The sequence below is a fragment of the Mustela nivalis genome (assembly GCF_964662115.1).
Source record: "Mustela nivalis genome assembly, chromosome: 19".
NCBI classification, from domain to species: Eukaryota; Metazoa; Chordata; class Mammalia; order Carnivora; family Mustelidae; genus Mustela; species Mustela nivalis.
Window position 1 is genome coordinate 38,132,061 of NC_139038.1, and position 25,830 is coordinate 38,157,890.

Here is a 25,830-nt window from a genome sequence, read left to right on the forward strand (position 1 = left end):
GGCCAGGGGTGGGGGGGTGGCACCTGCCCTGTTTGTGCACATGATGGCTGGGCGGGCAGGAGCTTAGTCTCGGAGAAGCTTGGGCTGTGTGGTGGACCGGGAGGCCCTGAAGCCCGCAAGCCTGAGTAGCAGGCCTGAGAAGGGAGGCCTGTGTGGCTGGTTCCAGCAGCTTTCAAGACAGGGCTTTCCAGAAAGGGGGGCCGTCTTCAGGCAGGGCCCCTGGGCAGCCATGTGCTCTGGCGTCTGCGCCTCTTGTGCTGATGAGGAGCAGATGGGAGGACGGTGGGCGGGGCGGCAGGAAGTGCCGGAGCTGTGGGGGCCTGGCAGCTGTTCCAAACCCAGAGCTCCTCATCCTGCATCCTGGTCCTGGTCCTGCGTCCTGGTCCTGTGTTGAGGCTGGTGGCAGAGCTCACGGGCCACCGCCTCGGCCCAGCGGGAGGGGCCGCCCCTCCCCCCCCCCCCCCCCCCCCGCCGCTCTTCCAGGGCTCACTTCCCACCCCCAAGCTCGGCGGAGGCCACTGGTGGCCCAGCTCAGAACCCAGTGTGGGAGTAGCCCGGCCTCCAGCCACCTGTCCCACTCGTGCGCATAGCAGGCCCGGCAGCACTAGCCCAGGGAGGCACAAGGGAACCGGGTCAAGGAAGGGCTCTGGGACAGCTGCGTGTTCCTTGGCTTACTCAGCGTTTCCCCTTTAACGGCAGAGATCAGCCACCTGTTTTCTGGACGCAGCAAAGGGTGGGGGAGAGAGTCCCCTATACCCCGGGGGCGTGGAGTATCTTGGAAAAGGCTCCCACGTGGGACGCATTTGGAGAAGGGAAGGGCTTATGTCTGGCCAGCGTAGCCCTTGCTGCATGGAGCCTCGTGGTGGCCCGGGAGCACAAGGACAGAGTCCGGGGGACATGCAGGATCGTCTTCAGGACCCCCACCTCCATTCAGCCCAGGCCCACCAACAAACCCCACACTGGGCCTCACGCACTGGTTCTCAGGGGCCTCATGGCCAGGGCTCCGCAGCATCTTCTCCCTGTGTTTCCCTGCGGAGGGCAGCTCAGCCGCCTCCACGGCTCGAGGGTGCAGGGAGGTGTGGCACCAAGCAGGTGGCCGTCATGGTAGGGAGGAAAGCGGGTGTGTGGAAGGCCCGTCTGAGAGGGTCTGACTTTAGCCTGGGGAGGGATCGGAGCCACGTTGCTATGCTGGTGAAGCCTGTCGGGTCTGCGTCGTGGGGCGGTGGCAGGGGCAGGGGTGCAAGGGCTGCGAGCTCACAGGACCGCCGCATCCCCGGCACAGTGAGGCGGTCTGGGAGAACATGGCGCGCATGTGCGTGAAGACCCAGCGGCTGGACGTCGCCAAGGTGTGCCTGGGGAACATGGGCCACGCGCGTGGAGCACGGGCACTGCGGGAGGCTGAGCGGGAGCCGGAGCCAGAGGCCAGGGTGGCCATGCTGGCCATCCAGCTGGGGATGCTGGTGAGTCGGGCGCTGCCCTAGTGCAGGCAGAGGGGGAGGTGGGCGGGGGGCAGGCACTGGCCTCAGAGGGCAGGCCAGCGTATGTGGGTCTGGGCCATGCGGTAGCAAGGAACTCCCCCTGGAAGGAGTTGGAGCCAGAAAGCAGAGTGAGGCCTCTCCCCTCTCCAATGTCCTCCCCTGCCCATACATGCGCTCACGGCATCGCGAGAACCTAGGGGACCAGGCGGGGAGGGGACGGGCAGACACCCGAGTCAGCTCCTTGTTCACAGGATGCTGTGGCAAGTGGGGTCTCCTCCCCAGCGTGTAGGGCAGCCCCCAGCCTTCCCAGCCGATGCCGTAGGACGGAATGCTGCAATGGCATATGGTGTTGCTGCCTGCGGGGGCCGCTGTCTGGGAGCCCGAGGGCGCGACATATGCTGTTCCATCTCCAGGAGGATGCGGAGCAGTTGTATAGGAAGTGCGGGCGCTACGACCTCGTGAACAAGCTGTACCAGGCCTCTGACCAATGGCAGAAGGCCGTGGAGGTCGCAGAGCTCCATGACCGTATCCACCTGCGGGCCACCTACTACAACTACGCCAGGCACCTGGAGGCCAGCACTGACCGCGGTCTGGCCCTCAGCTAGTGAGCGCGGGGGGGGGGCCCCATCTAGACTCAGCCGGGGAGGGCCCGCTTACTCCGGCTTCCTCCTCCGCCCCAGTGAGGGTGTAGTAGGAGCCCGTAGAGGAAGCTTCTCCATGAGGCACTGCCTCGGGGAAGGTGGTGGCCTCTGGGTGTGCAGGGGGAGCTTGAGCTCACTTTCACCAGGAGAACCTCAGATACAGCCCACCTCCCAGCCCACACTAGGTTCTGGGTCTCCAGGCCCGGGGTCACTGGCTGTACCACGGCAGCGCCATGACCCGCTAGGCGCCGACATAGGGTGACACCATGGGGAGAAGCCGCTGTTTCTCTTCTCTCACAGCTACGAGAAGTCAGACACCCACCGCTTCGAGGTGCCCAGGATGCTATCGGAGGACCTGCAATCACTGGAGATGTACATCAGTAAGATGAAGGACAAGTGAGTGTTGTTGTTGGTGGCCAGCAGGCGGACCATGGGTTTGCCATGGAGCTGGGAGCCTCCCTCTGTTGCTTCCTGTGGGAAAGTGGGGGCACCGATCCCTCCCTGGGAGCTGCTCCCCAGCCTACCAGGGTGGGGCCTCTTCAGACCCCGGGCCCTCAGTTCTGGCCGAGCCACCCAGCTGGCACACTCCCTCCTGGCTGCTGGCCACGTGAATGCACGGCGAGCATGGCACTGGGGACCCGGGGATCCTTTCCAGGGGCCGCAGGCCCTGAGCGGGGCTGGTGGGCTCGTCGCAGGACCCTTTGGCGGTGGTGGGCCCAGTACCTGGAGAGCCAGGCCGAGATGGACGCGGCGTTGCGCTACTACGAGCTGGCGGAGGACTACTTCTCCCTGGTCCGCATCCACTGCTTCCAGGGCAACATTCAGAAGGTAAGGGTGTCCCGGGGCCTGCGGGGCATGGGGAGGCGCAGACAGAGCCCCAGGGCTCCCTGCTCTCTCTCCAGGCTGCTGAGATTGCCAACGAGAGCGGCAACTGGGCAGCGTCCTACCACCTGGCCCGCCAGTACGAGAGCCAGGAGGAGGTGAGGCAGGCAGTGCACTTCTACTCGCGGGCGCAGGCCTTCAACAATGCCATCCGCCTCTGCAAGGTAGGTGCCGGCGGGCACACAGCCCCGGACAGTCCATGCCACGCAGGTGGGCAGGGGGCCCCTAGAGAGCTGCTTGGTGGGCGCCACATCCCCCCCGGGGCCCATTCGCACAGCGTTCCTGCTGGAGTGACTGCTGCTGCTCCCTGGTCTCAGCCCCCAGGGGCTTTGTGAAGTGCTACCGAGAAGCCCTTCGGCTTCCATGGCTCTCCTGCAAGCACGTAGGCGGGCTCATAGCTCGTGGCCTGTAAGCAGCAGGAAGGACCTTCTGTATGTGTGGACGGGTCCCAGCCTGGGGCTCGGAGACCTGTGTTCTGTTAATAGAAAAAAGAGGCCCCCAAATTCTGGTGCACAGACTGCATGTGGCCATCTTGACACTGGTTAGAAACCATAATCAGGGGAGCACCTGGGTGCCTCCGTCGTTAAGTGTCTGCCTTTGGGTCAGGGTCCTGGAATCGAATCCCATGTCGGGCTCCCTGCTCAGTGGGGAGTCGGCTTCTCTTTCCCTTTGCCTGCCACTTCTCCTGCCTGTGCTCTGTCTCTCTCACTCTCTCTCAAATAAATGAAATGTTCAGAAAGAAAGAAAGAAAGAAGCCGACGTCACATGGGCCAGCAGCGTGCCCGAGTGGGGGTGCTGGGCTCCCCTGTGGCAGCCTTAGCAAGCCCCACAGGAAGCCCTGGCATCCACTGTCCCCCACAGGAGAATGGCCTGGATGACCAGCTCATGAACCTGGCACTACTGAGCTCGCCCGAGGACATGACCGAGGCAGCGCTCTACTATGAGGAAAAGGGCGAGCACATGGACAGGGCGGTCATGCTGTACCACAAGGTGAGCGAGGGCAGGCACACCAGGGTCTGCCTCGATATATGCCGGGGCCACTCAGGCCTTCTCGGGGCCTGGGGCTTGGGCGGTTGCTCAGAGCGCCTCCCATCCACAGGCCGGCCACTTCTCCAAGGCCCTGGAGCTGGCCTTCGCCACCCAGCAGTTCGTGGCCCTGCAGCTCATAGCAGAGGACCTGGACGAGCGCTCAGACCCCGCCCTGCTGGCCCGCTGTTCTGACTTCTTCATCGAGCACAGCCAGTACGAGAAGGCGGTCGAGCTGCTGCTGGCCGCAAAGAAGGTACGATTGGGAGTCCCCGCTTGGCACCCACTCGGGAACTGAGGCCTGGGAGCCGCCTTTTCCAGCCTGGGTGGGCATGGCTTCACCATCTCTCTCGGTTACGATTTCCCAAGAGGCCCGTGACTCCCACCTGCCCCGGGGGGAAGGAGCGCTAGGAACAGGCTCGCCTCGCACAGCCACTCCTCTTGTAACCCCCACAGCCAGGGAGGTGAATGCGTGGTAAAATACACGTACCATATAAGTCACCATCATCGCTGTTTTTTAAGGGTACGACTCATTGTTACCAAGTGCGTTCGCACTGTGTTGAGAACCGTCTCCGTGCCCCTGTTTTCATCTTGCAAAGCTGAAACGCTGCCTCACCAAACGCCAGCCCCCCGGCTGCTCCCCAGCCCCCACCCCCTCTTCTGTGTGTGTGCGTGGGACCACGCCAAGGACCATTGTACCTAGAATCACACAGGATTCGTCCTGAGTCCGGCTTCCCTGAGTGTCACATCATCAGGCTTCATCCATGTGGTAGCAGGTGTCAGAATGTCCTTTGTTTTTGTTCTGCTTTGTTTTGAGAAGAGAACATGCGTAGGCAAATGGGAGCAGCAGAGGAAATGGGAGACCGACCTGAGCAGACTCCCTGCTGAGTGCAGAGCCTGATGCGGGGCTCGATCTCACGACCCTGAGATCATGACCTGAGCCAAAATGGAGAGTCAGACACCTGACCGAGGGAGCCACCCAACTGCCCCCAGAATGTCCTTCCTTTCTAAGGCTGCGCCACGCTGCCCTCATATGCATGCTGCCCAGGGTCTGCCCGTCCACGGACTCTGTGTGGCCTCTACCTCTTGACTCTTGTGCATAGTGCTACTGTGGACACACGTGGACACGTATCTCTTAAGAACTCTGCTTTCAGTTCCTTTGGGTGTTTACCTAGAACTCAAACTGCCAGGTCATCTGGTAACCATTCTCGCTGTGTGAGGGACATCCAGACGGCCTTCCACATGGTGCCCCCGCTAGCTGCACATGGCGTCCCAATGTCCCGCGGCCTCACCAGCACTGTAGAAAGTTCTCTCGGATAGCCACAGAATGGTGACGTAGAAGATGGTTACTCATGCAAAATTAGCCCGTCCAAATTGAAATATCTCTCTTGCAGAAGCCAGAACCGTGCTTACAGTTTGAGTGTTTCCCGGGAGAGCCACCCAAGACTTGCTGAGCACGTGTTCTAGAAAAATCCAGCACATGCACATGTCCACCCTCCCCAAGGCAGCCCCATACCTAATCTAACCCCAGGAGAAACACCACTCTGGCTTTCTCTAGCCAGATAAGTGGATTCTGTAGTTTCACCGTGAAAACCAAATAAGCCAGAACAGCCAGGAGAGCTCTGGAGAAAGATTAACAGAGGTGATTAAGCCCCCAGACCGTAAAATATGTGATGGGGAGGATAATGGGGGTCAGAGCATGACCAGGCTTACGGGTCAGCAGAAAATACCAGAAAATCCAGACATAGCACCACTTGCGCAGGCACATCTCATACGCGCAAAGGAGCATTTCCCAGCAGCAGGCGGAACACAAGCCTCCGGTGAAGGGGTCGAGGCCCCCCCACCGCTACTGGGAAAGCACCAAGGTAAGTCTAGTCCCAGCCTGTTCCAAGTGGCCTGAGTTGTGTGTCAGCCACACAGCCCCGCTCCCCTGGAAATCGTGATGTCTTGTACAATCTCGAGAGAAGAAAGGCATCTTCTAAGTAGGATTCAAAACCCAAATGCCGATGGGAAGGACTGATCCATTCAGCCAAATGTAAATCTGAAAATCATACATGGAAAAAAACACCATAAAAAAGTAAGGATATATAATGGGGGAAATAACGTGTCATACCTCTATCCCAAAGTGTAATATTCGTAATAGATATGGAGTTCCTATGAACCAGTAAGAAATTTGGCAGCCACTCCAAAGAAAGGGACAAAGACTATGGACAGTTTATTCTAAGAAGGAACTGTGGGCAGACCCAGCAGATCAGACACTCGGCCTGCTCCACAGACATGCACAGATGAAAACTCATGAAGATCCCACTTGTCCTGGGTTAGACCAGTGAAGGTGGGAGGTCAGCAGGCCACAGGGAGTCGAGGGAGCAGACACTCGGGCTGGGTGTGAACACAGTGTCCCTCTCCAGGAGAGCTCACAGGCCCCTCGACCCAGCGCTTCCCGTCCTTCGGATCCGTCCTCAGCAGGACTGTACACATGTGGGTGGCACCCACTCGCCGCTGTCCCCGCATAAAGAACCCCCTTCCCTGCCACAGGGGGCGGGCACCAAGGGCTCCAGTGTTGTCGCTGTGTGGGGTCCCACGCGACCGACAGAGAGGACACCGCCTCCAAGACATCCACTGTTTGTGCAAGACCGGTTCTTAAGTGAAGGCTGTCAAATTTCCCTTAGATTTTCAAGAAGATTAATCAAAGCCCTTAGCTTAAAAATTTTAAAACAAACTGTAGAAGGAAATTAATTTCTGGTTTCTTTTCCTCCCACGACCAACACAGCATTCTTCCGAGCTCCACGTTCCCCTCGTCCCATTTCAGAGCATGAACAGCGTGAGAGAGTCAGTGCACGAGTGTTGGCCCGTGCCCAGCGAGCGCATCCTGTCCCTGCCCTGGGGCGCGCGACCTGACAGGCAGGGGCTGCCCCTGGACTGAGGACCTGGTCTCCCCCACACTCCCCTCTCACCACCCCTTCCTGGCTTGCAGTATCACGAAGCCCTGCAGCTTTGCCTGGAGCAGAACATGACCATCACCGAGGACATGGCGGAGAAGATGACCGTGTCCAAGGATTCCAAGGACCTGTCGGAGGAGTCTCGGCGCCAGCTGCTGGAGCAGATCGCCAACTGCTGCATGCGCCAGGGCAGCTACCACCTGGCCACCAAGAAGTACACGCAGGCAGGGAACAAGCTGAAGGTGAGCGCGCCCCGCCGGGGAGGGGCGGGGCGAGGTGGGGGGGCGACCTGCAGCCGGGGCTCACTCTCCAGGGCTGCACTTTCCCAGGCGGCGGCTTCCCGGGGCCCTGCGCAGACAGGGAGCCCGAGCTCCCTCTTGTGGCGACATCCCGCCTGAGCGAGGGGGCAGAGGGGCCTCACAGCGTTGCCAGGACCCGTTCTTCCTCCACCCTCCCTCCGGCTAGGCCATGAGAGCGCTGCTGAAGTCTGGGGACACGGAAAAGATCGTGTTCTTCGCGGGCGTCTCGAGGCAGAAGGAAATCTACATCATGGCCGCCAACTACCTGCAGGCCCTTGACTGGCGGAAGGAGCCAGAGATCATGAGGAACATCATCAGCTTCTACACCAAGGGCCGGGCCCTCGACCTGCTGGCCGGCTTCTACGACGCCTGTGCCCAGGTACAGACCCTCCTGCCAGGGCCAGGACCCCCCGGGAGGGTGCTGGGGCCCTGGGGGGCTCATCTGCACTGATGGCGCTCGTCCGCGCAGGTGGAGATCGACGAGTACCAGAACTATGACAAAGCCCACGGGGCGCTGACGGAGGCCTACAAGTGCCTGTCCAAGGCCAAGGCCAAGAGCCCCCTGGATCAGGAGACCAAGCTGGCTCAGCTGCAAAGCAAGATGACGCTGGTGAAGCGGTTCATCCAGGCCCGCAGGTGTGTGCGCCGTGGCGCGGGGAAGCAGGGACACACGGCCCCCAGGCTCCTCTCCCAATCACGGACCAGGCCCGGCTTCGCGGGCAGGGAGCAAGAGCAGAGGAGACCCGTGGGCCCTAAGTAGGACAGTGGACGATGTGTTGCCACCTCCATGCTGAGCTCCTCCTGGGAAATTCCCCAAACCTGGAGCTTGACACCCTCCCCAAGCCCCCTGTGACTGCAGGACCAAGGCCCACTGGGTCCCTCCCCCGGGACCCTCCCCGGCTCGAACACTGCTCTGTGGCAGACCCGCGTGTGCCCTGTGGAGCGCATCCCTGCGCTGGCCTTTGCTCATGCTCACCCCCTGCCCCGTGTCCCCCCTGCATCACGGTGCCCCCTCCAGACTGGTAACCAGCAGGGACTGGGGTGACAGGCTGAGTCTAGCGCGGTGCTGGGACTGCGAGCGACCAGGAAGTTTTTATCAAGTGAATCAGTGAGTTGGTGAAGTCATTAGAGAATTTGTTTAATTCACGGGAGCTGACCTCACGAAAGTTCCATCCTGCGAATGCCAGGAGCTCCGCAGCCCCTGACCGGTGGCGGGGTTCTGGGCTCAGGCTCCACTGGCTCCGCTCTCGGCAGGACGTACACCGAGGACCCCAAGGAGGCCGTTCGGCAGTGCGAGCTGCTGCTGGAGGAGCCCGAGCTGGACAGCACCGTCCGCATCGGGGACGTCTGCGGCTTCCTGGTCCAGCACTTCCTGCAGGCCGAGGACTTCCAGACGGTGAGGCCCTCGCGGGGCTCAGGGAGAGCCGGGGTGGCCCTGCTGCTGGCGGCCCCCACTCTCAGCCCGGGGGGGCCAGGAGCTCACGGTGAAGAGGTGCTTCTCTGTATTTGTCCTTTTAGCCTTTGTTTTTCTTTTGAAATAATTTCAAACTGAGACATTCACAAGAATAATAGAAGCTACAGGTACCTTTACCAGATTCCGCAGTTCTCGGCATTGTGCCACGTTTGTTTATTCGTTCTATTTGCATGTCTTCTTCCTGTTTGATGTTTTACACATGAAATGGGTATTTTTCTGAGCGATATGTGAATGGCACGGCACGCGTCCTGCCCTTCTCCCTTAGTTTGCAGACACTAGATTGGACACCTCAGGGTGGGACGGCGAGGTCGCACAGCTAGCTCGTTTCTCATTTTCAGAAACTGCCTTTCCTTTAGTTTCTCTTTTGTGTTCTCTCTTTCGTGGTTGGTGTCAAGGATCTTCGGGCCACATGCTCTGGCCACCTCCTGTGTTCTCTGAAAGAGTTCATGTAACACTGGGGAGCTTCCTCCTTCAGTGTTTGATCGAGTGTGTGACCGAGCCGAGCCGGGTCTAGAGCTTTCTTGTGCAAGGATTTTGGTAATTCCTTTCAGTAGAGCGGTTCCCAAACATTTTGGTCTCAGGAACCCCCTGCACTGGGAAGTTATCCGTGTGGGGCAACGTGACACTGTATATTGTGTCACAGAATAAAACTAAGCCACTGAAAAATAAAATAAATCCACCACATGTTGACATAAATAACATTTACATTAAAAAAATGTTTATATTTTTATATTTTCCAAAACAGAAATTGCGTGGGAAGAGTAGGCCTGTTTTACACATTTCCAGGTCTCTCTAACATCGTGGAGGCCAGCGGGATGGACTCTTCATTTCTGCCCCTGCTCTCATTTTGGCGGGTGGGTTTTTTAGCTGGAGTCCATGAAGCAGATCTAGCCCCACACCAGTATGCAGGGGAGAGGCGGGGCTCTCAGACAGTCTCAGGCCACCTGGACCTGCACCGGAACATCCCCAGGCCTGAGCAACCACAGCCCCTGTGAGTCGCACTGACAACCCCAGATGGAGTCCCGTGCACCGGCAAGGCCTGCACAGGCGTGCTTCCCTGTCTCCGCCCGCGCATGTGCAGGCCCTCAGTGCCACTACTCCGGTGCTGCAGGGCTGTGTCTTGTGGTTTATGGGCGCCTTCTCTCCATGGCTGGCGGCATGGAGCGCCTTCTCGTAGGCTCACATCCTCCTCGGAGTGCCCACGTCCTGCCCCTCATCTTGTTCAGCTCTGTCGTCTTACATTGGTCACGGCCTCTCATTCCTATGTGCCTTTCCTGGACCAGGGATGACCTGCCAGCCTTTTCTCCCGTCTGCGGAACGTTCCCTCCCATCCCTCTCTCCTCTCCCACCGGAAAGCCAGTTGCTTGTGTAGACTGTCTCCTAGCTCAACTGATTCTCTTCCCCGCTTTTTAATCCAGAATTTTCCCTGATCTTCGTTTTTGGCTGTTGCTTTTGCTATTGCTTCGAGTTCACCCGTCTCGTGCAGCGTCAACTCTGACGCTGCTCCCGCCGCGACACGCCACCTGCCATCACAAGCTCGCCCCTGCCAGCCTCTGGACTTGTCCAGTTAGTCTCTGTTGTTCGGCCTGTTAGCTCACGTCTTCCTGTGGCGTCTCACAGCTGGCGATTCTTTTCTGTCCCAGACACTGTGGCTAAACCAGCAGAGACGGTTCTGTTACATTCCTCCAAAGAGTGTGCTTGCTTGTTTCTTCCTCCTTTCTTCCTTCCAGCACCTTCTCACTCATCTCAGAGGCTTAGCTCTCCCCCGTGGCAGGCAGCAGTGGGAGTCACCGCTCCGTATTTTAGCTTGGGCTAGGCTCGAAGTGGGCCCCGGTCCCCACCATGCAGTGTGCCGAGTGGACTGGAGAGCAGTGTCCGTTCCCAGGCGTGGGCTCCCCTCTGAGACTCTCTCTTTTCCAATGTCTCCTCATTTCCGGCTGCTCTGATTGACCACAGTTCAGATTCTGGTTCTTCAAGCCAGTAAGTGTGGGTTTTCTATGTGCCAGTCAGCTTCCCCCAGTGGCCCCTGACTGGGCCTCCCTTCAAGCAAGAGCTACGGGGAGCAGGAACTCCCCGCACCCCCTCCCCCGCTCCCTGCTTCCCAACACCTGGCATGTCCCTGCTTGGCGGAGGGCTGGTCTGTGACCGTCCCTCTGCCCCCACCAGAAGCCTCTCTCCATGTTCACCATCCTCTTGTTACCAATGTAAGAAGTCTCCCTCCAATGTTGGCTGCAGTTTTCCTTTGTTTCAAGGGCATCCTGTGGGCAACCTCCCAGTTTCAGAGTAGATGGCTCCCAGAGAGACTAGGCCGGCCTCAGGGAGCCTCTCAGCTTCTCCCGAGCGCTTGTAAAGCACCTAACGATGAGTCTGTTTCAGAAATATGGCTAGTGAGCCAGGCCAGCGGCACTGGGCCTTGGCCTCCAGGGTGCCTGGGACTGCAGCCCATGCATGGTGCCGTAGCCCACAGGTCAGCACCACGAGTGACACTTCGCTCCCTGGCCTGCTGCTCACCACCTCTTGGTCCCCTTCCATGTCCACTCACTGACCCTCTGCTGTCAGAGGAAGCATCTCCAAATCTCTCAGCGGGTTTCCTTCTATTTTGGAGAAGAAACACAAAAGTGGACTCAGACTGTTTGCTCGTTGAACACCAATAGAAAAATCACTCTTCGTGATTTCACCAGATTCTTTGCTATCCCAACCCTTGTTTGGAGCCCACGGGATTTAGCAACTTTAACTTAGAAGAAACAGACCTGTGAGTGGCTAGGGGGTAGGCAGGCCAGGCATCCTCTGGTAGGGAAAGAAAGCCCCTATCCCTGCTCCATGTCTCCCACTGTCCCCTTGCACTCATATCACTAGAGCCGCCGCACCAGAGCCCAGGCCTGAGGCCCCTGACCCTGCACAGCAGGAGTCCTCTTCGGCCTGGACGGCCTGGAGCACTTCTCTTCGTCGTGGTCCAGCTGGGTCTGGTGGCCGTGCCTTCCTTGTGGAACCGGCTGCCTTGCCCATTGAAAAACCAGCTCTACACACAGAAGGGCACCACCCTGCACCATGGTTTCCACCGGCCTCTTGCTTCTAGACCCCACCCCTGAATTCTGTCTAGTCCCTAGAGCCCCAAACCCTGCTTTGTACCTGGGTCCCGGCACCCAGCACAGTGCCTGGCTCACAGCAGGCAGTCGCCTACCATGTGGGGGTCTCCCCGCCTCGCTTGAGAACGCCTGGGACTTGCACTCTGCCCCGCGTACGTTCCTCCAGCAAGCGCCACTTACTTTTCTATTTTCATCTTTATCTCTCTCTCTCTTTTTTAAGATTTTGTTTACTTCTTTGACAGAGCAAGAGAACACAAGCAGGGGGAGCGGCAGGGGGAGGGAGAAGCAGGCTCCCCGCTGATCAGGGGGCCCATGGTGGGGCTCAGTCTCAGGACCCTGAGATCATGACCTGAACTGAAAGCAGCCACTTAACCGACTGAGCCACCCAGGTGCCCCTTTATGTCTAATTTTTATGTCTTAGTTCTACCCACCCAGATTAAAATTGCTCTGGAAATTTTATCATCTTTAAAGTAATACTAAGATTTGGGACGCCTGGGTGGCAGTTGTTGGCATCTGCCTCAGCTCAGGTCACGATCCCAGGGACCTGGGATGGAGCCTCACGTCGAGCCTGCTTCTCCCTCTGCCTTCGGTTTCCCCTGCTCGTGCTCATGCATTCTCTCAAAGTAAATAAATAAAATCTTTTAAAAAGAAACACTAAGATCTGATCATTCCTTATTAAAAAAAAAGTTTTAAGCTCCTGGAAGTTTTGATCGCATCTAAACTAATATAAAGTGTACTTTGGTGGTATGCATTAGAAGCCACCTCATGCTTAGGTGTGGGCAGGCACAGCAGGCGTGGACAGGTGCGGGCACAGGCATGTGGACACATGGGTGAGTATACGCAGGGCTGAGCCTGCATAGCAGGTATGGGCAGGTGTGGGCAGGTGTAGGCACGTGCGGATAGGCGTGGGCAGGCGTGGGCAGGTGTGAGCCTGCACAGCAGGTGAAGGCATGTGTGGACAGGCGTGGGCAGGTGTGGACGGGTATAGGCAGGTATGGGCCGGCGTGGGCAGGTGTGGACGGATGTAGGCAGGTGTGAGCCTGCATAGGTGCGGGCAGGTGTGGGCAAGGGTAGGCAGGTGTGGGCAGGCTCAGGCAGGCTTAGACAGGCATAGGGGGTGTGAGCAGGCGTAGGCAGGCATTGGCAGGTATGGAGAGGAGTGGGCAGGCATGGACAGGTGTGAGCAGGCGTGGATAGGCCTGGTGTGGACAGGTGTGAGCAGACGCGGACAGGTGTAGGTGTGGTGCTCTGTGGGAGGCTCAGAGCCCTCTGCCCCAGGTTCTCCCACCTACTCCCACTGGCAGAACCAGAGGAAGTTTCACAGGAAAACCACTGATAGTTCCATGGTTTACTGGCTTACGACTGAGAATCGTACAAACGAGAGGCCCAGCGAGCTGGGGCAGATTTGCTGCTTGGTCAGAGGAAACCAGACAGATGGCATACGTCTGGCGCCTGCCCGAGAAGCAGAATCCAGCGGGAATAGCTCCTTCCCTCAGGTCTCCTCCAGGGAGCACGGCCCCCAAACACCCAAGTCCCCGAGCCCCAGCCTTTCCCAGGACCTTCCTGCTCAGCTGGGAGAGCTGCCCACAGCCGACTGGTCAGAGCCCGGGCTTCGGACACTGCCAGCCCTTGGCGCAGCTGCATGCTTAGACAGTTGTCCCAGGCCCCTCCTGAAGGCAGGGGCAGGTGACCGGAAACGCGGGGCCACAGACTTGAGGGGTGGGCGCTTTGGTCTGTGCCGCGGACTAAACTGGTGATCGCTGTCCCAACCCAGGCCTACAGGTACCTGGAGGAGATGCGGAAGCGGGTGCCGCCTGCCAACATGTCCTACTATGTGAGCCAGCGGACTGTGGACGCGGTGCACCAGGGCCTGGGCCTCCCCCTGGTGCGCACCATGCCTGAGCGCATTTGCCGCAGCAGCGTGGACGACCGCAAGGAAGTAGACGAGGAGGTGCTGGAGGAGGTGGAGAGTGAGCCCTGACAGCCGCTGCTACGAGCTCCTCTGGAACCTTCCAGGGTTGGTAGCAGGAGCCTGACCTTGGTGAGATGAAAACTGGCATTTGTCCCTCTAGGGCACTGGCCATCCTGCTTATAAGGGGCCAGGGTGGTCCTCCGGCATTCCTGGCCCCTGTGGTCCCTTTACCAAGAAGAGATTTGGCTCATTTTTTCCCATGACAGTCTCCCAAGTACAGACTGTAAAGCCTAAAATGCTAGAACTCGAAGGACTGTGCCCGTCTGTATGTTCACTGTGCCTCGTCCCAGCACGCAGGGTTGTCGCTGGAGAGCACGACTGAATGATTCCAACAGGACACGCCGTCCCTGACCATGGGGCCTGGTGTCCATTGGAATGGACATGGGGGTGGCCTTGCCCTGGTGACACGGTGACCAGTGTGGGGTGGGTTCCTTCCAGGAGGCAGCCCCACACAGCTCTGTCACCAGCTCCCCCGGTGAGGGGATGGCCTTGGGGCATGTCAGTGCAGGAAGGACAACCTTGGGCCCATGGAGCACTACACCCTGCCCGAGCAGTGAGAGCCATGCGGCCTGGGCTTGAACACCCACAGCTCCTTTTTATTTTTCCTTTTTGTAGTTTTTTAAAAGTCTTCTGTGTTCAGATGAGGAAAGGGCTTGGGGACAGGTTGACAATCAGCCCTCAGGGGCCCCAGCAGCTCCCTCCCTCCTCGGGACCCCCGGTCCATGTGCAGGTGCCCCTGTCCATGGGGGCAGCACCTGAGGGCCCGCGTGGACGGCTGGCAGAGCACGGGGGCGGACTACGGAGGAGCCGGCGGGACAAGTGTGTGTCTGAGCTTCTCCAGAAGCAGCAGCGCTCTCACCGCCAGCAGCCTGCAGTCCTCGTCGGGGTCCTGCTCTGCCACGTCTGCCAAGAGAGCACGCATGGCGGCAGTGTCACCCAGCTGCGCGCGCCAGCCCCCTGCGGTTTTCTCTCGGGGAGGTCTTCCCACACAAGCCCCTGTGGGGCCCGGCCTTCCCCCCCAACCCTCCCCATGAGACAGCAGCACCTCAGACCCCAGCAAAGGCCTCTGCTCCATCCCCATGTGGGGGTAGGCCCCACTCTCCTGGGGCAATGGTGGCAGGGAGGCAGCAGGATGAAACAGACACCACTGTCTCCACGGGACCCGTCCCAGGACACAGGATGCCACTGAACCTGTAGCACGAGGCCCAGAGCTGTCCCTGGGGGCCTGGTGCTCACCTGCTAGCCAGGGCCGGGCTTCCAGCAGCTCATCAGGCAGGTCAGCCAGCAGCCGCTCAGCTGGAACGCTGAGCAGGACGGAGGAGACCGCAGACAGAAGGCCCTGGCGCACGAAGCTGCCAAGGGAGGACAGAAGGCTGAGTCCTGATGGAACCCCAGGCCAGGGAGACCCCACTCCTCCTCGGGGTACAGCAGACCGATGGGCAACCAAAGCACACTCGACCCCCTCCTGCCCCTTCCTGCTTAGAAAGGGTCAGGCCAAGCTAGGACCACCCCCCACCCCCACCTGTCCACGTCACAGCAGGACATGGAACCCTGTCTCTGTGTCTACATGGCACCACTGCCCTCAGCCCCATGGCCACTCACGCATCACCATGGAAGCGAAGAGTCCACACGAACTCCAAGAGGGCCTTGCCCATGGCCACAGCCACCTGAAACCGCACAGACCAGTGGGCAGGGGCCCTGGCAGGCAGAAGCAATCCCCACCTTCGACCCTATGCTTAGATCCAAGGTGAGGGCTTATGTGGGGACAGGCAGGAGCTCCCACCTCCCACTCACCGTGGTGTTCACCGCCAGGTACATCAGGGCCCCTAAGGTGTGGACCAATCTCCCAAGAACCAGTTGATCCTCTCCCAAAAGGTCAAAGGTCACCAGAGGCCTAAAACACAGAATCCAGTGACCAAGCAGGCTCCCCAAACCCCTGGACTACCGGGGGACACGGAGGGCCCCGGAAGCTCCCCCCCTCACGCGGCACCCAGAGTCACGAGGGGAAGGCGCTGGGCAGGTGCAGAGCAGATGGGGTACTGAGGCACCAGAGTTGGCTCCAGCCCCACCCACCAGAACCAGGCACCTGGGAGACCACCACATAGGACACCTCACAGAGCTGCACACAGCCCCAGCCCAGGTTGCCTCCGTGCTGGAGGACTGCAGACCCCACGCTGGGAAGCCTCCTGTCCCTGAGGGCCTGCAGACCTCCTGCTCACCTGTCAAAGTGCCGAAGGAGTGGGAAGAAGAAGTAGCCAGCCACCAAGTTAAATTCGTTGGGGCGAGCGTCCAGTCCCCGCCGGGCAGAGCCCTGCAAACAGATGGCGCTCAGGATGCCACCGCCCCTCCCCCGTGCAGGACTCCTGCTGCAGGAGCTGTCCTGTGCGCCGTGGTGGGGAGCAGCTCCTGCCCCATGACAGCTCCCACCCAAGGGACCCAATGGCTCAGCACATGCCAGGTCCCTTCTTGCTGATGCAGGATTCCTCGGGCTGCCTTCGCAAGCATATCACAGTCCCGTCTTAAAACCATGTCACTTGAAGACACCTGGGTGGCTCAGTTGGTTAAGCGGCTGCCTTCGGCTCAGGTCATGATCCCAGCGTCCTGGGATCGAGTCCCACATCAGGCTCCTTGCTCCGCAGGGAGCCTGCTTCTCCCTCTGACTCTTCCTTCCACTCTGTCTGCCTGTGCTCGCTCTCATTCACTCTCTCTCTGACAAATAAATAAATAAAATCTTAAAAAAATAAATAAATAAATAAAACCATGTCACTTGGATGCCCTATAGCACGTGTCCTTCACTCAGTCTGTACCACAGACTCCCATCACAGAACACTAGCACTGGCACTGTCCTGGTCCTAAATCAGCTGCCACCCCCCGCACCTCCGTGCTGGCAGCGCCTAGAGGCCATGGACCACTTGGCACCTACTTAGGTCCCACCCACGAGGACCTGGCCCGGGTCCCGACTAACCTGAGAGAACCGCCGGGTCTTGTTTCTGATCCGTTCCTCCACGACTGCCCGCCAGGCGGGAGCCGGGGTGCTGCTGGGCTGGGAGCTGGGACTCGGGGAGCCACACTGGGGAGCCTTGGGGAGGCGCCCAGGCCGAGACAGCTCCTGGGCAGCCAGAGTCAGGACCTAGAGGAGAGGGAAGACCCTCAAGGTAAACTGAGTGCCCTCGAGCCCTCGGCCCCCACAAGCTGTGCTGGAGGACACTTGGCGGGGGGCCACACAAAACGTTGTTCTGAGTATCCCAGCATCGCTACACATGTGGGGGACAGGAGAGAAAGCTGGACGTGCTCCCCGGCAACAGCCCGGTGGCCTTGCTCCGCACCCGGCGCCCTTCTATTCCCGGACCTCGTTCCATCTGGTGCCCAGACACCTGGGAAAAAGAATGAGGCTCTGACCCAGACTGCACACGCATCAGCCCCGGAACACATGCAGGACACCCCGGCAGTCAAGGCCACAGACGGCAGCCTGGTGCTGGCAGGCCCCAGGCCGGGCAGGGCACGCTAACGGCCATTCCTCTGAGGGTGACGCAGGATGCCGAAGGTCACACGCCACTGTGAAGGCAACAAATGCCACCGAGCGGCCAGCATAGAGATGGTGACCCTGTTCAGAGCCGTGACCGTGGTGACTATGCAGTTCAGGGCCAGTGAGCTCACGTTGCCTGGCCACCACCACCACCATCTCCAGAATTCTTGTCTGATTTGGACCCCTGGCCCTCCTCCCAGGACTGGCTTTCCCACCGAATACCATGGCCAGTAGGTGCTTCCATGCCATGGCGGCCGTTAGAACTGCTTTCCCTGTGAGGCCGAGTAGCGGTCCATGGTATGCACAGACCCCATTTGCTCACTTGAAGAGAAGTGCTGCACAGAACTGTCTCTCAGTAAAGCTTTTGTTTAAGATAAAGGACGCAGCCTCCACTAAGCCCACGCGCTGCCAAGAAACCCCAGATGGGCGCCGGTCCCAGCCCCTCCAGTCCAGCCACAAGGAAGCTGGGAAGGTCCTGGTCAGGTAGCTTTTGGCAAGTACGTGCTCCCCGCCCTTCCTGAGGGCATCCTGGGCCTGACAAGCGGACAGAAGGCGCGGGCACTTACGTCCAGGATGTCCATGCGCTGCCGGAGGCTGAAGTTGACGGCATAGAACTGTGAGGTCAGATACTCTGCTACCTAAGCAGGGCACACAAGAGGCCGCTGGGGCCCGCCACCCAGGGCTAGGGCCCCCGTGCAGATGCTGCCTGGGTGGCAGGACCACAGCACTGCCCCACCTCGCCCCACCCCTGTGACTCACCGGAGCCGGATCTGTGACCACGACGGCCACCAGGGCTCGCTGGCGCAGTCCCTCAAAGCCCACCACAGTCGTCTTCTCCTCCAGGTGCAGCAGCACCTTGGCCAGCTCCACACTCACCTGCAGGCACAGGGCTTGGCGTGCCTCAGCCCCCAACCTGCTCTGGTCCCCCACAGCCCTCCACCTCCCCATCCCAGCCATGCACGGGCCTCCTGGACTAACACCCACCCCACCCTCGACATCACCTGTCCCGCTTACCTCACGAACAGCAGCTGGGCTCCTGAGAATCAGCCCCTCGAGGGCTCGCAGGGCCGCCTCCCAGCGCTCCCAGTCCTCAGACGAGGTCAGGGCTATATAGAACAGATGGGCCAGCGCTGGTCCTCAGCCCTGACCTCATGTGAGGCGGAGCCTACAGCCAGAGTCGAGGCACTGGGCGGAAGCAGAAAAGTCCTGGGACCTGGGCAGGGCACTTCCCATGGTTCAGCCACCCCAGGGCAGGTGCGAGCGGGGCGTCCGATGGGGAAAAGGCCCACCTTCCACGCAGTCCCGGACGTAGGCAGGCGCCTTCCCACTCTTCAGCTCTTGGTCCCCCGACATGTCATACGGGACAAGCTCATCATCACTGGGAAGCAACCGAGACCACGGGGCCAGCCCGTCACCCAGGAGCAGGCAACAGGCAGGCCGTGCTCCTGAGCCACCAGCAGTCACCCCCAGTCCCCGAAGCCTCAGGAATAACAGATTTTCCTAGGGTGCCCCAGGAGAGCAGTGCTGCGAGGCTGACCCACAGCCTCCAGACAGCATGGGCGCTGCTCCCACGTGCGTGTGTGTGGGGCTCTGACGCCAGCATGGAGCTGCCCCCCACCTCTGCAGTTTCCACCTGAGACCAGCCCCTACCTGTCCAGGTCAGAGCCTGAGCCCTCCAGCTGGGCCTGGGGGACACCACCATCTGCATTCCCTCTGTCAGGGTTTTCTGCAGCCACTGGAGCCACACTGGGGCTTCGGAGAACAAAGAAGGAACCCTTCAGGGAGTTCACGCCCAAGTTTCTGGCCCCAGAAACCACCTTGCCAGGGAAGTGCTCTCCCTGCCGCCGCCCGGCACTTCTTTCCTGGTGTCTCAGCAAGTGGAGTCCAGCATGACAAGGTAAGGAAGTAGCATGTGTGCAGGAACGGGCCCTGCTCAGCCAACCATTCCCGGAGTTCGGGGACCACGGGGCACGGAGACCCTCACCTCGCGTCTGCCTCCGCGGGGCTGTCAGCCCCAGGCAGGGGTGCCGCCAGGGCCAGCAGCTCTCGGCTCAGCTCGTCCTCTTCATACTGCAATACACACAGGCTGGGGCCGGCAGGGGAGGGTGCCAGAGGGCGGCCCGTGGCCCCGGGAGCCTCCATCACTGCCTGCAACCATGCAAGTCTCCACAGGGCAGTGGGCAGCCCACCCTCCGGAGTGGCTGGCATCCCCAAGGACATCCTGGAGGCTTTTAGAGGTGGAGGGGATGGGACGCCTGTCTACCATGCCTGAGCCTGTCCAGAGAGGACGCTTTCAGACGCCCCAGGGAATCCTCCTTGGGGCAAGTGTTAAGGCAGCCGCTCGGAGGCTATCCCCCTCCCCTCGGGGTCGGGGCCCTCAACTCCACACCAACACGCAGATCTATGGACCCAGACCAGGGAAGGCGAGGTGAGGTGGGGACGGGGAAACACCAAGGGCACAGCCCTTGTTCACCTGGAACTTCAGGCGAGGCCCCTCAGGGTGGATCCGGGCACTGGCCACCTCAGCCACGATCATGCCCAGACGGCGCACAGCCGGCAGGCTGCTGTCCAGACGATTCTTCACTCCCGCCATGAGGCTCGCCAGCAACTCTGGAAGCACCAACGGCCACACGCTGAGCGCCGGGGGCGCGTGGGGCCAGGCCCGGGGATGGGACGGGGCGCCTGGCCGCCTGCTCACCGTCTCGGCTATCCCGGAGCTCAGCCTCCCCCAGGTGCACCAGGCAGATGAGCACGGCTGTGCTGACGTAGCGCTGCTGTGGGAGGGGCGTGTGGCGCACGGCACTGCTGCTGCCCCACGTCTCCAGGAGCTCCCTCAACACCTGGTGGGCGGCACGGCGCCGTCAGACAGCTCTACCGCCAGGCCAGGAGGGCCTCTTGCTGGCACCTCTGGCCCGGACCAGAGCATCAGGGGTGGGGGTACCACGCATACCTGCACAAGGAGCGGGCGCCGCTGGCTGTCCATGGCCAAGTACCCCAGCAGGCTCTGCAGCGTGGGCGTCTGAGACACGGGCCGGGCGTCACTGTCTGCTGCGCAGATGTCAGCTGCCCATGTGACAGGCTGAGGCCCGTCCAGCCAGGGGTCCCCAAGCAAAAGTGGGGCTGGGCTGAGGCTCAGCAGTGTTTTCTGGGTGACTAAGCTCAGCTCCACCTGCTGCGGTCACTTCAGGGCCCCGGGGCGGCGCTCAGCCCATACCCTCACCACAGCCTCACCGAGTGCCGGTGCTGGAGGAACAGAATCTTTCGGGTCATCACAAACCGGGCCTTCCTACTCTTTACCACCAGGTTCCCCAACAGCCGCGAGAGGACTTCAGGCCTGTGAGGCACAGTCGGGGGGAGACAGAGAAAAGCGTGCACTCCAGCCCTCCCCAGCTCCGTGCTAACCACTGGGGGCCCAGGGCCTGTGCCCCAGCTCTGAGTCGCGCCCAGTGCCCCTTCTTCCCGGGAATAGCCCAGCGCGTCGACACTAAAGGATGTCCTTCCCTGCTCTGGCCACGTCTCGTCAGGGTGACGAAGGAGGCAGCAGCTCTCCGCATGAACTCAGAATACACACGAGAGAACAGGACACTTGCCGTCCCTGGAGGCCCTGCCTCCTGCACTCCTGGCTCCTTACCCTGCAGCGACCTCCACCAGTCCCATGAGCAGAGCCTCCATGGCCCGGTCGGGCACACTCTCCACCAGGCGCCAGCAGACCCTCTGCCAGAGGCAGCTGCCCTCGCTGAGCGCCGTCAGCTGTGGCACCAGCACGCCCAGGATCTCCTCTGAGGGGACGCACATGGAGGCCCTGAGCTCAGGGCCGTGTGGCACACATGGTCCACTGGCCCGCCAGCCCGGCCCCTGCTGGGGGCGGGGTGGGTAGCAGGCCCAGGTTCCCCAGGCGAGGGGACCGCCCTCCACAAGGGAAGTGTGCTATCCACCCCTGCTGCGGACGGCGGCAGGAGGGATGGGGAGACGTCCAGAAAGGGCAAGGGCTCCTCCTGGGCCAGGAACCACTCACTCTGTCTCCCGTGGACGCAGGCTTTCCCGAGCACCCGAGACAGGAAGGAGATGGAGCAGTCCCAGCCACCTGAGACAAGAAGGAAAGTGGGATTTTAAAGCAGGGCAGCGGTGAGACCATGAAACAACCCCGGACTGGGGAGGAGCAGACCCCACTCTGGACAGCCATCTCTGCCTTATAGACGCACCACTCCTCTCCATCTAGTTCCGCCTGAACTCTGAGGAGCACCGTCTCTAGCTAGAAGCACCCAGCATAGTTCCCGAAAGCCTTCCACGCCCCCGCTTGCCTCATCACCTGCGATGACCCCACACAGTACAGACCAGTGTGGGGGCACGGGGCGGAGCGGGCACTGAGGGCAGGAAATGGGTCATGGGGACAAGGGGAGGACAGGCCCACCAACCCACCAGAAGCACCCGAATGGCGGGGCCCAGCGGGAGACAGTCAAGATGTGCATGACAGACAGAAGCACCAGCCGCCTTGCGAGCGGCGTCTGAGATCCTGCAAGGACGAGGTGGACACAGCCCCCCACAGAAGCAGACGCAGTCAGAACGTGCTGGCGGCTCCTCCTAGCACAGCGCAGGAGCGCGGGCAGCCTGGCTGAGCCAGACAGAGCCCATGGGCTGGGAGGATGCCAGCCTGTCCCGCCTCCGCCTGGCTCCGCACCCTCTACAGATAACGTGAGTGCATGGGAAGGGCACCCACGCCACAGTCTTGGTGGGACCCTGTGTGTGCCCCGTGACAGGAGAACAGCGAGTGGTGCAGACTCCAGGCTCGACTAAAGCAGCGGAGACCAAGCGATGTGGTCTTTAAGTCGCTCAGTGAAGGGCCCAGCGGTGAGCAGCCCCATCTGGACAGCCCCCCCAGTGCGTGCAACCAGGAGCTAAAGGAGTCAAGGTCAGCGCCGTCTTCAGGGCCAGTAAGCCAAGAAGTGGGTGCAGCTCAGTGTGCGGGCGATCACGCCCCAAGAGGAGACAACTGACCTGCCACTGGCATCGCCCAGAGAATCCCAAGTCCCCAGGGGCTGTGAGAAGCCGGGGGCAGGAGGGAGGGACGGGATGGTGACCAGAGAAGATGGCTGGAGGGATAATGTGGGGGGCCCGCACCTCGGAGGGAGTCCACCACTGCCTGCAGCGCCCGCATGATCTCCTGGCCGAGCAGTGGGAAGTAATTCTGGGGGAGGAAGGCCTCCAGGTTCTCCCGCTGCAGACGGTTGCCCAGCTGGTCGGGCAAGCCCACCACCTTGGTGAGGAGCGTCTCCTGGAGCAGGGGGAAGGCCGGCTCCGCCGGCGGCCGACACTGGCCCTCCATCACAGCAGCCATCCTGCCCATGCTCAGGAACCTGGCCAGCAGCTGCGCCACCTTCATCAGATGGAAACTCGGGCTGCAGCGAGAGCAGGAGTGATGGGCAGAGGCGTGAGCCCCCATCCCTGGCGTCCCGGGCCCCAGGGAGGAGCAACAGCCATCCTTAAACAAGTAATCCCGCAGCTCAACTGGCACAAGGACCTAAATCCCACTATCCCACTGCCAAGCCGCCGGTCACGGGCGGGGCGTGTGCGCCCGCGGGGCCCAGTGCCTATTCCCCACCGTGGAGTCGCCGGACACTGCCACTCTCCTCTCCCGCTCCACGCTAACCCTGCGCTTTACGGCAGCAACCCATAACCCAGTTGCGTCAGAGCACAGTGGCCATGTAGCAGGATGGTCTCATGCTCTGACACGGAGTCTGGGAACCGCTGTGAGCTAGGTGTCCCCACAGGTGCGTTGCAGGGTCTGGGGGGCCCTCACTGCAGAGCTGAGCCATGGAGGGAAGCAAAGGGCCCCGCGAGGACGCCCACTGCCTACCGATGTCACCCCAGCCTGGAGCCTACCCACTGCCTAAGCCATCGGGATGGGAATGCGCCCTCCTGTCACCAGTGTGGCGGGACCCAGAGCAAGGACTGCAAAGGAGATTAACACAAACTGCCTTAAAATTTTCAGACGCTCTGCTGGGCATGTGTTCTAGTCTCTCACCTTTCAGGACACCACATTGTCAGAGAAGCCGGACAACCTGCTGTTTTGCAATCCTTCAGGCCACACTCCTTCGGATATTACAAGTGACTCTATCATCAGACCCCACTCACCCAGCAACACCCTCGATGGACTCCATCAGCACCAGGAAGGCTTGGTCAGCAGGACCCTCCAGGAAGAAGCTGGCCCACAGGTCCTCCAACTGGCCGTCGGGCAGAAGCCCCAGCCAGCCTGGGCTCAGCCTGCCCACAAGACATCTGAGGACGGTGGAGAAGTGCATCCTGGCGAACTCCTCCTGCTCCCCGGGAAGGGCTGGGTTCTCCGCTCCCTGGAGATACCGCTTCAGGGCCCCCAGGGTGGAAAGGATGTGGCCACCATCCTCAGAAGTGGAAAGGTTGTGAAGGGCTTCCCGGACAGCGAGCAGGACGGCAGACCGCGCTGGATCCATCCTGGAGGCCACAGGACAAGCCCGTGAGAAGTCCACGGAGCCCTTGGCACCCACACAGGGCCGGTCTCAGACAAGAAGTGTGTTTCACATGCTCTCAGAACCGGCTCCCATCTCTCCTCACTCCTGCTGTTGCCCAGCAGTACCCTCCCCCTGCAGCATCTTCCAAGTCGGTTCACAGCTGGGTACCCTCCACAGTAGGGCACTGTGCCCCTGGGACACAAGTGGGGGTGCTGCTGGTACCTAGGGAGTGGGTGGTAGAGGCCAGGGATGCTGGTCAACACCCCATCTGGGCAGGACAGCACCCAGAGCAGAGACTAGTCCAAACTCAAAGGTGGGCTGTGCTGAGGCTGGCGGACCCCGGACCACAGGCCTCCTATCACTTCTCCCCCAGAAACCAGAATTATCTCTGCTAGTATTTGGGGTCGCGGGCCCCTGCAGGGTTGAGTATCATTAGGTGGGCATCTATCACCAGTGCACCCGAACACTGGATAAGGCCGCATGAGAAGGGCCCCCACGAGCCGCCTCCCCACCCAGCCGGGTCTACGCGGTCTGTGCCGCGACCAACCCACCCAACGCTCCCTTGCCCAGCGTGCGCCCGGAGCCCACATGGTGGCGTGGCGGGAAGGGGCCTCGTGGAGCCGGCAGGGGGCCTGGGGGACGGGAGAGCGGTCTCCGGGGCGGGCGAGGGCGGGGGGGGGTGGAAGGGGCCTCGGGGCGTGCACGGGCCTGGGGACCGACGGGGTGGGGGTCTCGGGAGGCGCGCACCCGCTGGGTCCTGTTTCGGAGCCTCCCCGGCGCGCTCACGGCCCGCCCCGCCGCGGCCACCCATCCGCCGATTCGCCACGGTCGCGGAGGCCCAGCTCCGCGTGCGGTTCCCGGCCTAGAGCGTGAGGCCGCGGAGCACGAGCAGCAGAACTGCCGCTGAGTTTGCCGAGTCTGTGGGGCCGGTCCCCGCGGGCAGGTCGCGACGAATCTGCCGCAGCGCCGGCAGCCCGGAAGAGGCGAGGCGACGAGTGGCCGCATCTGCGCCTGCGCCTAGCGGGGGCGTGGCCCTGGTGGGCGGGAACCCCCCGATGGGCGGGGTCGACAGGGAGAGGGGCGTTCCACGGCGGGGTCGCCAGCGCAGGTGGCCGGGTCCGTGGGCCGAAATCTGGTTCCTCGGTGGCCGCTTTCCAAGGGCCGCTCTTCACCCCGGCGCACGTGCGATGGGCAGCGTCGGGTGCGATCTGCGAAGGCCTCCGGGAGGCGCCGGTTCAGCCTCGACTGCCCTAGGCGACGCCCGGGAAGCAGGCCTTCTCTCGCCGCGCACCGTTTAAATGCCCACTGCGCACCCCAAGCCCTGCTCGGGGCGGACGGTGAGGCCGAGAGTCCCCGCTCCCGAATTAGGGACACAAACGGAGTGCCGGCGGGACGTGTATAATGGGAAAAACTGGGCAGGGTCTCCTGCGTGGCGCAGCCGGTGGAGCGCGGAACTCTCGGTTGGGGCCGGGGTCGTGGTCTCGGGGTCGTGGGTTTGGGCCCCGGCTGCGGCTCCGCGCTGGCCGGCCGGGAGCGGGCTGGAGACTCTCGGTTCTCTCCTCGTGCGCCTCTGCCCGTCCCCGGCTCGCGCGGGCGCGCCTCTCGCTCTCGCGCGCTCTCAGATCGGATCTTTCGAAAGAGAAGGCGGCCGGCTCTGGAGTCTGGTTTTGGAATTCCCGCCCTGGGCGGGGGCGGGAGACGCGCGGGAGCGGGCAGCTGCGGGCGCGGGGAGCGCAGGTGCGCGGCAGGTGCAGCCCGGGTGTGGGCGGGGCGGGGCGGAGCGCTGGCCCGGTGCCCGGCGGAGCGGGGCTGACGGCGGGGACATGGGCTGGGCCAGGCTGCGCGGAGTCCCGGAGGACGCCTTCCTGGGACTGCGGGCCTCCGCCCCGGCCGCCCCTGGGTTGGAGCCTCGCTCTCCACTTGCTACATACAGCAGCTTCTCTCGACCTTGACTCCGGTGTTTCCAGCAGGCCTGTCAGGCTGCTAGGCGCCTCCTGCCGCGGGACACAAACCTCTCCGGCC

General features: G+C 61.5%; 2 protein-coding genes across 6 annotated transcripts in view; one reads left to right on the plus strand and one right to left on the minus strand.

Moving 5' to 3' along the window:
- Positions 1-14,047, plus strand: part of IFT140 (intraflagellar transport 140) — a 72,004-nt gene extending 57,957 nt beyond the window's left edge. For 3 of the 4 annotated variants that reach the window (XM_082713592.1, XM_082713591.1, XM_082713589.1), the window contains 12 exons: positions 1,283-1,460; positions 1,892-2,082; positions 2,420-2,515; positions 2,815-2,947; positions 3,022-3,165; positions 3,863-3,991; positions 4,101-4,283; positions 7,002-7,208; positions 7,432-7,644; positions 7,735-7,901; positions 8,520-8,661; positions 13,600-14,047. In XM_082713592.1, the coding sequence (XP_082569718.1) occupies positions 1,283-1,460; positions 1,892-2,082; positions 2,420-2,515; positions 2,815-2,947; positions 3,022-3,165; positions 3,863-3,991; positions 4,101-4,283; positions 7,002-7,208; positions 7,432-7,644; positions 7,735-7,901; positions 8,520-8,661; positions 13,600-13,806 (1,990 nt within the window). In that variant the 3' untranslated portion in view covers positions 13,807-14,047. Of the gene's footprint in view, positions 1-1,282; positions 1,461-1,891; positions 2,083-2,419; positions 2,516-2,814; positions 2,948-3,021; positions 3,166-3,862; positions 3,992-4,100; positions 4,284-7,001; positions 7,209-7,431; positions 7,645-7,734; positions 7,902-8,452; positions 8,662-13,599 lie in introns of all 4 variants that reach the window. The other variant, XM_082713590.1, reaches the window with a different exon arrangement.
- Positions 14,048-14,372: 325 nt separating this feature from the next.
- On the minus strand, positions 14,373-25,390 carry TELO2 (telomere maintenance 2). 2 transcript variants are annotated; one of them, XM_082713594.1, is made up of 21 exons: positions 24,556-25,390; positions 23,456-23,791; positions 22,442-22,719; positions 21,339-21,407; positions 20,955-21,102; positions 20,555-20,657; positions 20,274-20,342; positions 20,022-20,163; positions 19,797-19,933; positions 19,308-19,393; positions 18,974-19,075; positions 18,613-18,701; positions 18,338-18,429; positions 18,083-18,199; positions 17,890-17,961; positions 16,763-16,927; positions 16,017-16,108; positions 15,592-15,691; positions 15,400-15,464; positions 15,034-15,149; positions 14,373-14,700 (listed from the first exon to the last, which is right to left on the minus strand). In XM_082713594.1, the coding sequence occupies exons 2-21, from the start codon at positions 23,788-23,790 to the stop codon at positions 14,594-14,596; spliced, it is 2,484 nt and encodes an 827-aa protein (XP_082569720.1). In that variant the 5' UTR covers position 23,791; positions 24,556-25,390; the 3' UTR covers positions 14,373-14,593. The 2 variants fall into 2 exon arrangements, with proteins under 2 accessions (XP_082569720.1, XP_082569719.1); XM_082713593.1 differs by having other exon boundaries at positions 24,360-24,767.
- Positions 25,391-25,830: the final 440 nt, after the last annotated feature.